Source organism: Nematolebias whitei, chromosome 9, assembly GCF_014905685.2.
Source record: "Nematolebias whitei isolate Nwh7 chromosome 9, NemWhi1, whole genome shotgun sequence".
NCBI lineage: Eukaryota > Metazoa > Chordata > Actinopteri > Cyprinodontiformes > Rivulidae > Nematolebias > Nematolebias whitei.
In genome coordinates this window covers 50,906,164-50,917,835 of record NC_056506.1, presented here as the reverse complement: position 1 = coordinate 50,917,835, position 11,672 = coordinate 50,906,164, and the positions used below count along the sequence as shown (strand labels likewise).

General features: G+C 42.7%; 1 protein-coding gene across 1 annotated transcript; it reads left to right on the top strand.

The window, feature by feature from the left end:
* Positions 1-4,316: 4,316 nt before the first annotated feature.
* Positions 4,317-10,849, top strand: LOC119414334 (zinc finger protein OZF; the record flags this gene model as incomplete). Its single annotated transcript, XM_037681428.1, has 2 exons — positions 4,317-4,440; positions 9,410-10,849. Coding segments are annotated over 2 exons (1,356 nt in total), but the record flags the coding sequence as incomplete, so codon positions are not given.
* Between the last annotated feature and the right edge of the window lie 823 nt (positions 10,850-11,672).

Genomic DNA, 11,672 nt, shown 5'->3' with positions numbered 1-11,672 from the left:
GCCCCTCGCACAGTGATTGCTGGACATGGGCACCAGCGACCCCCGTGACCCAAAAAGGAATAAGCGGGTAAAGAAAATGGATGGATGGATGGATGGATGAAGGTCAGTTTGTCCTCTAGTAGTCTAAGTCTATAGCAGCATAACAAGCTGACCCTAACTATAGGATTTATCAAAAGGAAAGTCTTAAACTGGACAATGTGTCAGTCTCATGGACAGAAACTGGAAGTTGGTTCCACAAGAGAGGAGCCTGAGAACTAGGGGTGCACCGATAAATCGGTCGATACTTGCATGAGAAACCGATTTTACAGATTTTTTTAGTTTTGACAACAATTGTCTGAACTTCATTTATATTTCAGAGCACGACCTCATGACCAGTTAAAACCAGTTTGTGTTGTTCTAGGTTATTGATCAAGGGTACGTTTTTCAGTAGAATAAGATTGAAAATTGAAGGTGCATTGTGACCTTATCACACCTGATGGTGTCGTTTATAAAAATAAAATCGGTATCGGCCAAAAAACTGCAATCGATGCACCTCTACTGATAACTGGAGATCTGTCCAGGTGTCCCCTGTCTCTTACAGTGACTGCTGGACCCAGACCCAGGGCTGGGTATCAGTCAAACTTTTTCGTTACTGGTACCTTCACTTCGGTTTTGGTTCCTGGACGGTTCTTTTTTCGATTCCAATTTTATAATTAATATTAATTCTAACAAGAATAAAATTATGTTACACATTACAGTACAAATCTTGAGTTTTATTTTTTAACTTTGGTATTTTTCTGTTCCAAGCAGTTTTCTTACATAAAAACAAACAAATAATTTCCAGTTCAAAGACCAGTTTCAAACCAGTGACAGGTCAGTGTCTAATGGTCACTGCTTCACACTGAGGACCTTTTCACTGAACAGTTTTTCTTCAGAAACATCAACATGTCTTCTTTCTGTGGACACAAACCAGCTGCTCCTGGCTGACGGTGTCTCCAGCAGTAGATGTTCACTCTGAGGCTGTAGATGATGATTGTTGCACACACAGATACCTGGTTGCCAGTTTGACATATGTCCCTCACATCCCACCAGCAGGTCACTGGATTCACTGAGGTTAGAGTTGAAGTTGATGCAGATTCTGCACCTCTGTGTCTCTGCCTGAATCTTCTCTGGGGTTCAGGGCTCTGATCATCTCCCTAACTGACATGAGAACAAAACATCAACAGTAACATGGTCGTGTTATTTAGGGTGTAACGGTACGCTAAAATCACATTTTGGTTCGGTTCATTTTCGGTACAAAAAAGCCAAAATAAAGAGTTACAAAATGTTTATTTTGAAACTATGCCAAGTAAACAATATGTTTTTATAAAAATGAATAAAGCGACCCATTTGGATGATATTTTAAATAAACGGCACTCTTTACAATAAATAAAGTATACTAACAACAATAATGAAAATCTTAATACAATAACAGTCAGAACCAGAACAATAAGCAGCAACGGACTGTTTACAATCTAACTAATCAAGTTTTAAGTTTTTGTCCAAAAAGACCAACTTTTCCACATTTTCTACTAAAGTTCAGATCTAGTTACAGTTACAGTGACATCATCTCCAGCCGTGGAGAAAACCTCTCACTAACAACAGTAGCAGGAATAAAGAGGCAGAGCTCTGATGATTTTGCAGTGTGGCCTCATCATGACTCAACCTCTTGGAGCTGCTCCCACGGGTGGAACAGGTCCCTGGAAAAGTTCAGAGTTCACTCATCACGCACTTCTTAGCTGGAGGTGGTCTCTGATTTCCCTCAAGAGGAAGAAGACTCAGCTGTTATCTCTGTCACAGACTGGAAGTAAAACACAAAGAGGTAAAAAAAAAAAGGGTTAATAAGATTATAATTTTAAATTTAAAAAAGTTAATTAGATTATAATAATAAAATAACCATACCTCTTCTTGAACGGTTGTTATGAGGTGGTTGAATCTCTCGGTCATCATCATCATCAGGACAGGACTTTAATCTGCTCCAGGGCTTGTTGACCATCACTTTGATCTTTTTCATAAAGTGCTGCTACAACTTTTTGGTTGAAGTGTTGACGTGATGTCGTAGCAGGTGAACAACTCGGCGGCTCAACAACTTTAAAGTCGGCGCATCAACAACATTCAGACGTAGATCCAGAGCTTTAAAACCTCCTACAGCTTGTGTTGTTGCTCTGGACCGACCTGACTCACCTGAGAACGTTGTTTAAATGATGATGTTATCGCTCTTTGCACCGACCAAGCAGCTAGAAGAGACGTTCACGTTCAGATGATGTCGTTTCACGTTGTTAACAAGTTCGACGTGTTGCTGCTGCAGATCCAGTCTCAGTGAAACAACGTCCACACAGCTTTGGATTTACACTTGTCTTATCAAGAAACACATAATGTTCCCAAACAGGAGACCACAACGAGAAGCTAATGCTGCGCGCGCTGCAAGATAATAGCGCCGTGCTGAAACACGCTTAAGAACTTTAGTTCCGCGGTACATAATCTCTCGTTAATAACATTTAATGAGTGAAAAAAATAACCAAAACAGTACGCACGTGGACCGAACCGAACGTGCCGTACCGAAACGGTTTGGTACACCCACTGTACCGTTACACCCCTAGTGTTATTATTGACCAAAAACCATAATCTAGGCTGAGAGATGAAAGCTTAACTGTCAACAACATCCTTTACAGTTTAACTTACCTCCACCATGCAGCCTCCACTGTAGAAAAAGCAGCAAACTTTTAACAACAAAGTTTGTGACTGTCCTGTGGCCCCCACCTCGCTGTTCTTTTGTTCTCCTCACATCAGGGTCAGAACCTCCTGTGAGGAGAACATGAACATCAGGTGAACTGTTTAACCAGCTGACCTCATGGATGAGCACATTTTTACAAGCTTCATCTGTTACTGTCAATCCTTTAATTAGCTTTGATTTAGCTAGCTACATAGATAGCCATAAAATAAATTTACACACTAATTTCTTAAAGTTAGTGTTACATGGATCCTAGTTTAGCTCACCGTGATGCACGTATTAAGCTGCAGTAACGTTAACAAACGTAAACTTACCAGCTGAAATCCCAGCCGAAGCCTAACACTTGATTTGTTTTTTATTTTAAAACTCTCTGGACCTAGTAGTGGATTTTTCTTGATTGAGATTATTTTATGGTATAGCAGTTTTCAAAATAAATGCTGGCGAAATGACACCCTACGCTTTTTTTTTCATTCTGATTGCAAGTTTTAGACCAAAAACACATCATGATATATATATATTGTTACCGCCACCCATCACGATAGATATCGGGATATGAATTTTATGCCATATCGCACATCCCTAGTCGGCACCATAAAAGAACCGAAGTTTGGTACTCAGCCCTACCCAGACCAGAGAATCAGATCCAGAAGCTGGATGGACACCTGTTGGAAAACTTCCTCCAGATGATCAGATGTTTGTTGGAGTCTGACACTTCTGACAGATATTAATATTTTCTTGTTCGTCTGCAGCTTCGGTCTGTTGGGTCCGCTCATTCTGTTCGGTCCTCTCGGTCCACTCGGTCCGTTCTGCTCTGTACATTCAGTCCCCTCGTTCCACTCAATCCATTCAATCCATTCAGTCCCCTCAGTTCGCTCGTTCCGTTCTGCTCGGTCCGTTCTGCTCGGTCCAGACGATTCTCTCGGTCCGTTCGGTCCTCTTGTTCCTTTCGGACTGCTCAGTCCATTCGGTCCGTTCGGTCCCCTCAGTCTACTTGTTCCGTTCTGCTAAGTCCGTTCTGCTCGGTCCATTCGATTCCCTCGGTCCCTTGTTCCCCTCGGTCAGTTCGGACTGTTCGTTCCGTTCCATTCAGTTTGCTCGGACCTCTTGGTCTGTTCGGTTTGCTCGGTCCGTTCAGTCTATTCGGACCGCTCGGTCCCCACAGTACGTTCGGACTCGGACGTTCGGCTTTACTTCCTGATTGAGTTCAGGAAACAGTGCAGGAGGAGAAAACTTCCTTCAAAATAAAAACCAGTTAAAATATCACTTTCAGTCATTGAAGGGTCATTTCCACTCACCGTACGTGGGCTTTGAGTTGGATCAGGACCTGGACCTAGTGGTTCTGCATGTCGAGTTGTTTTTGTTGACCTTTTATTGTTGCTTTTAGAACTTGTTGACCATTTGTTTCTCTGCAGATCTCCCACATCAACATGTTAGTATAGAAGAGGTTCTGGTGGACCAGCAGGAACCAGAACCTCTTCAGATTAAAGAAGAACCAGAGGAACTTTGCTCTGATCAGCTGGTTCTGAAGCAGCAGACCGGTACCTTGGTCCTGGTTCAGTTGAAATCTGAATGTGAGGAAATATTTTCTGCTGCTGCTGAGAAACTCTTCGGTGTCTACGTCCGGTTCCAGGAGCAGCTGGACCGTCGGCGCCGACCACTTCCTGTTTCTGAGGAGCTGTCGCCTGGAACAGGTTCGTGTCCAGAGATCCAGATCAACTTTACGGGTTTAACCGACTCGGATCAGATGTTTAAAAAGCTTTTAATGCTGTTAGTTCATACAACTTATAATGCCAAAGATAAAAACTGATATATTTATTTTTTCATTCAACTTTATTTCTACAGGTTAGTCCCATTGAGCCTCGGGGACTCATTTACAAGAGAGACCTGGTTTAACAAAGAATGATGACAACAGTGGACAACAATAGACGATCCCAAAAGCAGCATACAATTATTATTAATTTTTTTTACAAAACAAAACAGCCATCAAAAGGAAAAGTATCGGGGGGGGGGGGGGGGGACACCTAGATTATAAGGTGGTGTAGAAAACTAAAAACAGGAACATGTCTGCATTAGTTTTTCCCAGGAACTGTTTTCATTCATTCATTCAACCTTTATTTAGACAGATAAGTCACATTGAGGGCAGCACAGTGGCACAACTGGTAGAGCTGCTGCCTCTCAGCAGGAAGGTTGCCAGTTCAAATCCCGGTCCAGGGGCCTTTCTGGGTGGAGTTTGCATGTTCTCTTCGTACATGTGTGGATTTTCTCTGGGTACTCTGGTTTCCTCCCACAGTCCAAAAACATGCATGTTAGACTGATGGTAACTCTAAATTGTCCCTAGGTGTGAATGAGAGAGAGAATGGTTGTTTGTCTCGTTTGTCTCTATGTGTCCCTGTGATGGACTGGAGACCTGTCCAGGGTGTTCCCCGCCCCTCGCACATTGACTGCTGGACATGGGCACCGGTGACCCCCGTGACCCAAAATGGAAGAAGCGGGTAAAGATAATGGATGGATGGATGGATGGAAGTCACATTGAGCCTAGAAGATTCATTTACAAGTGAGATCTGTTTAGACAGACAAAAAGTAGTGAAACTGGACACAAGTAGGAGTTGAACTTAACAGATGTTTGAAGCCACTTAGAGAGGTCAAAGGTCGAGAGCTTCAGATCTTTTTGTAAGATATTCCAGGAAACAGGAGCGGAGTAGGAGAAGGTCCTTTTGTCTAGTTCAGTCCTCACTGAGGGAACACTGCAGGTAATGATGTCCTGAGAGCGCACGCTGTAGCTGCACTCACGCAGAGACATGTAGGAGGAGATGTATGAAGGCAGCAGACCAGGAAGAGATTTAAAGATGAAAATGTACCAGTGAGAGAGTCTGTGTGAAGTTAATGGTGACCAGTTAACCAGTGTATACTGGGAGCAGTGGTGGGTACGATAATCACAGCCAGTTATGAATCTTAGTGCACCGTGATAGACAGCATCCAACATCTGCAGCATCCAACATCTGCAGCATCCAACATCTGCAGGGTTCTTGTAGGAGCGTTCATGTAAATAATGTCACCGTAATCAATTGAGGGAAGGAAAGTCACAGATACAAGGTGTTTCCTAACATTCAGGGTTAGACAGGATCTGTTTCTGAAAAAGAAACCCAGTTTAACTTTCAGTTTCTTTACCAAGTTTTCCACATGGAGCTTAAAAGAAAGATGTGAGTCGACCAAGATACTCAAATATTTATAGGAATCAACAAACTCAATTGGGACACCATTTGAGGATAAAATCAGAGGAAGAACTGCTGGGACCAACTTCCTGTTTGAAAAAAGCATCCCTTTGGTTTTATCAGCATTTAGGACAAGTTTGAGTTTGAACAAATCTGACTGGATGTTGTCAAAGACGGTTTGCAAAAGCTAGAAAGCCTTAGCAACAGTTTTAGCTCGACAATAAACAACTGTGTCATCAGCATAGAAATGTATGGATGCGTCAGGGATGCTCTGACCTACATTACCTATGTAGATTTTAAAGAGGGTGGGTCCTAAGACTGAGCCTTGTGGTACACCATTGTTGACTGTTAAATAACTGGAGGAAGTACCATTATGTTGAACACATTGCCTCCGGCCTGAGAGATAGTTAGAGAACCAACCAATGGTGTGATCTGAGAAACCAATTTCTAAGAGTTTATGACACAAGATGTTCTGATCCACAGTGTCAGAATCTTTAGACAGGTCTAAGAAAAGTGCAGCACAATAATCCTTAGCATCCAGTGCTTCAACAACGTCATTAAGAACCTTCAGTGAAGCAGTGGTTGTGCTGTGTTGTTTCCTGAAACCAGATTGATGTGGAGGTAAGATGTTAAATGAGTCCAGGTCATTTTTGATTTGAGAGTTTATCAGTTTTTCTAGAACCTTGGCTAAAATGCAGAGTTTAGAGATTGGTCCATAGTTGTTCAGTTAGGTGGGGTCACCTCCCTTCAGCAAAGAAGAACAAAGGCTGTTTTCAAGTGTCTGGATGGAGTTTTGTCTTATGGAGAGATTGAAGATGTGGGTCACAGGGACTGTGATGATATGAGCAGCCAGCCTTAAGAAATAAGGTGGAAGTTCATCTGGTCCTGCAGATTTTTTAGGATCAAGATCTTTTAACAGTTTATTGACCTCACTGACTGAGAATGGAGAAAAAGAGAAGGTGTGATTAACTGAGGGTTGACTTGTAGGAGGGATTTGATTTGTAGAAGTTTGGTTATTAAGTGAAGTGGCTGATCTTCCATTAGTAACTGTGTCAAATAAAGAACCAGAAGCAACAAAATGTTTGTTGAGACAGTTCAGGATCTCGTGCTGATTTGACACAGGAACAGAGTTAACGAGAAGTTGTGATGGGAGGTCAGATGATTGGGGGGTGCCTGAGAGAGATTTGATGGTTTTCCAGAATCTGTTAGGGTCATTTAGATTTTTGGAGGTCTGAGATAAAAAATAGTTGTTTTGCTGCTTTGACAGAAGTTGTACATTTATTCCTCATCTGTTGAAAACTCAACCAATCAGTGTCTGAGCCAGATTTTCTCGCTGTGGCCCAAAGATGATGAATTTAATGAGGACATGCGTAGGAAAGATGGCGTCAACCAAAGCATAAACAATAAACAAACAACAACAACAGCAGCAAAACAAATACAGCAGAGCATTTTAAAAACTCATTTCTTAAAGGTTTTGGCCTGGACAAGACTTTTAAGACCAGTTTCCACTGTTTTGCCATGTTCCTCTTTTGGTGCCCATTGGCATCAGAAGCATTTGTAAAGTAGGGGGCACTAGTTGGGGGGGGGGGGGACACACTAGTGGACGTGTCTGGGGTCCTCCCCCAGAAATTTTTGAATAAAGTAGATGCCATTTCCTGCATTCTGGTGTATTTTAACAGGTTGTTAAACATCTACATTTACCTACAGATGTAAACACTTGATTCAATAATTATTTTAGGGACATTGACAAAATAAAGTCAAGTTCTCTGGACGGATAAAAAAAATGGTTGAAATTATTTTTCATTCATCAGGATATTTTAGAGAGAGCTCTTTCAACTAGTCCATATCATCCTGTTTTTAAACTCACTCCTATGACTAAGATATTAATGTGACACAATTTATCAGAATGACTTTAGGGGTGCACTTGACTTTATTTTAACTTTTTATTTTTTTTATTTGTAACACAACCTGTCATTGTGAAAAGCAATGGTGACACTGAACTGCATGTTTAAAAAGAAGAATATTAACTTTACCCAATGAACAGGTGACATTTTAATAACCACTAACAGTGAATTTTTTTTTTGGGGGGGGGGGGCTTTTTACTCTTTTCTGATTTAGTGACATAACAGCAACTGACCTGACATCATGCAGCTTCACAACACAATTACACTGTGCCGAGCAGGTGACAAACAAACAAACAAAAAACTAAATCATTTTAGTCAGTTTTGTCAACTTGCATGTAATTATTAAAACTAAAATAATTTACAGGTTCCTTCCTTGCTGCCACAATTTTTACACTTAATAACTTTTATTCTTCTTTACATCCTCTTGGAATAACATCCATCTCCTTCCCCATCACTGATTTTAACTATTTTACTTTCCAGAAAACTTGTTACTTGGCTTCTTTCTCCCCAACATGATATTTCTCCTTCAAGGTGTTCTCTATAACTCCATCAGCTGAACTTTTCAAATCTGATGGCAAAATCTCACCATGCACAACACAGACGCGCTAGCTAAGATGCTACACACTCCGCTTCTCGCATATCCTTCCCCCCCCCCCCCCCACACACACACACACACACACACACACGCCGTTCAACAGCTCAACATCACCAACGTAGCTGCAAGCTAAAGCGCAACACGGAGGTGTTTCCCCTAGCCCCGACAAACCCCCCCCCGAAAAAAGATTCCCCGGAAAGGGACCCCCCCCCCCCCCTTCCCGGAAAACATACACTCTTTGGATCTGGACGATTCACCTAAATGACATTTTAGTTTGAAAAGCAACTAGTTTGCAGGTATGTCAGAAGAACTGTTTTTAAGTCCTGAGGTCTGGTCTCTTTGGACCCTATCGGTCCTGGACGGTGCAGAAGCAACCCCAACACGAAGCAGATCTTTTTCTTTAAGCTTATATTTGTTTCAGTCTTTGTTACTTTTCTTTTTGCTCACGTTGACGTGATTGTTGTCAGATTTATTATTTTGCTCTTTAAGTAAATTGACAGATTATAAACGGTTTTATGGACCCAGGACTGATTATCAGTTGAGTTCTGTTTATTTTGCGTTTTGTTCAATTTGATCCCGGAGCTCAACTAAATAATTTCAATAAGCCTCAGACTTCACCGGAACCTTGTCTGCACCGTTAACATCAGTGGCACCAGCGTGTTTTTATACGGTTTCAACACCGCCGCAGACGTTTTTTTTCCTCCACTGTGATGGTTTGAAGCTCCGCTCAGACGGAGCCAACCAGAAATCTGACAAAAACTTTTATTTACGTTGAAAGGTTTAAACAATTAAAAAAATATCCACGCTGATCAGGTACACAGAATCATCTCAGCAGCTGTACGTTTATGTTACACTACGATCAAGTTCATCGTTTTATTACATTCAGAACTACTGAACACTTCGTTTCCACAGTGTGTTTGACATTTCCTCTGATTTTTTGTCCCAGCAGATGTTGGTAAAGAGGAGGAGGAAGAGGTTCTAAGTGATGAAGAGTTCTGTAACAAGGAGGAAGCAGAACCTCCACACATTAAAGAGGAACCAGAGGACAGCTTTGACACGGTTATTGTGACTTATGATGAAAGTGACCTCAGTGATCCAGAACTGGACACAGACCAGAGATATCCTTCTGAAATCTGCGGAAAGAGCTGCAGTCAGAGCAGTAGTTTAAAGGTCCGCCTGAGAACCCACGCAGGTGAGAAGGCTTACTCTTGCAGCTCCTGTGGGGAACAGTTTAGTCAGAAAAACGCACTGAGACGACACATGGCCGGTCACTTCGAGGAGAAGCCATTTCCTTGCGAAACCTGTGGGAAAAGGTTCAGGTTTAAGAACAGCCTGTCAGTCCACAAGAGAACCCACAGAAGCGAGAAACCATACATTTGTAAAATCTGTGGGGAAAGATTTGGTTATTTCGCCACCTTAAAATGTCATATGTCCTCACACTCAGGTGAGAGACTGCACACCTGTGAAACATGTGGGAAAACCTTCATTCACAGTAAAAGTTTATTGAGTCACATCAGGTCTCATACAGGTGAGAAGCCCTTTACCTGTGGAACATGTGGGAAAAGCTTTGCCCGGAACGACAGCCTAGTGGACCACATGAAGACCCACACTGGAGAGAAACTGTTTTCCTGTCCAAACTGCGAGAAAACCTTCCTCCGCAGTGGTCAGCTGTCTCGCCACTTGAGAGTCCACACAGGTGAGAAACGTTACACCTGCAGCACCTGTGGAGAAAGATTTAACTACTCCTCTGTGCTGAAAAGACACATGAGAACACACACAAGCGAAAAACCTTATTCCTGCGAATTATGTGGAAAAAGTTTTAGCCAAAGTGGGAATCTGCGCTTCCACATGAAAACCCACACAGGTGAGAAGCAGTACTCGTGCCAGGTGTGTGGGAAAAGCTTCATCCGAAGTCACAGTCTGGTAATGCACAACAGAACTCACACCGGTGAGAAGCCGTACACCTGCAGGACCTGTGGGAAGAGTTTCAGACACAGAAGTGCCATGACTGTCCACATGAGGACTCACACAGGTGAGAAACCCTACACCTGTGAAAAGTGTGGCAAAACCTTCAGGTTTAACGGTGGTCTGACCTGCCACATGAAAACCCACCTGAACCAAGAGCAGCATTTGGGTTTCCTTTATGGCGCCGAAGCTGCTGATGAACTGCAGCGGTTTTAAGTATGAAATGAAGCAGGAGGTACTCCATTTTACTGAGATGATCCTAAACTATAGAGCTGTCCAACTTTGAGACGTCCCACGAGCTAACTGACACAAACTGCTGCTGCAGAGTCATTTTTACAGATGATGAGCTCGAATTTGAGATGGTAGTAGCTGAGAGTCAAACAGAACATACTTGGAGCGTTATTAAAAATGTTCTGTGTGAAAACGACCAACACTAATAAAAGTTACTTTTAAAACAAGTTCATTCTCTTGTTTTGGTTTTCTCATGAATTTTAATAATTTTCTTTGGAGTCGGGCTCAAACACAGAAAATACTTTTTGTTTTATGTATTTTTCATTAAATAAATCAAATGTAAGAATAATTTATTAACAAAAACCTTGTGGGAACAGCTCCGGTAAGCCGCCTCGACAATAGAGGCGCGGAACGTGGCACACTCGGACTCAATGTCCCCCACCTCCCCCGGAATGTGTTCAAGTTCTCCCGGAGGAGGGAGTTAAAGCTCCGTCTCACAGGAGACTCTGTTAGACTTCCCAGCAGACCCTCACAATACGTTTTGGCCTGCCAGGTCTGACCGGCATCCTCCCCCACCAATGGAGCCAACTCACCACAGTGGTCAGTGGACAGCTCCGCCCCTCTCTTCACCTGAGTGTCCAAGACATGCGGTTGCAGATCAGATGAGACGACAACAACAAAGTCGATCATTGAACTGTGGCCTATGGTGTCCTGGTACCAAGAGCACATATGGACCCCCTTATTTATGCTTGAACATGATGTTTGTTATGGACAATCTACGACAAGTACATAAGTCCAACAGCAGAACACCACTCTGGTTTAGATCAGGGGGGCCATTCCTCCCAAACACACTCCTCCAGGTCTCATTGTCATTGCCCACGTGAGCGTTTAAGTCCCCCCAGCAGAACAAGGGAGACCCCAGGAGGCGCACTCTCCAGTACTCCCTCCAAGGACTCCAAAAAGGGTGGGTAATCTGAACTGCTGTTTGGTGCATAAGCACAAACAACAGTCAGAAC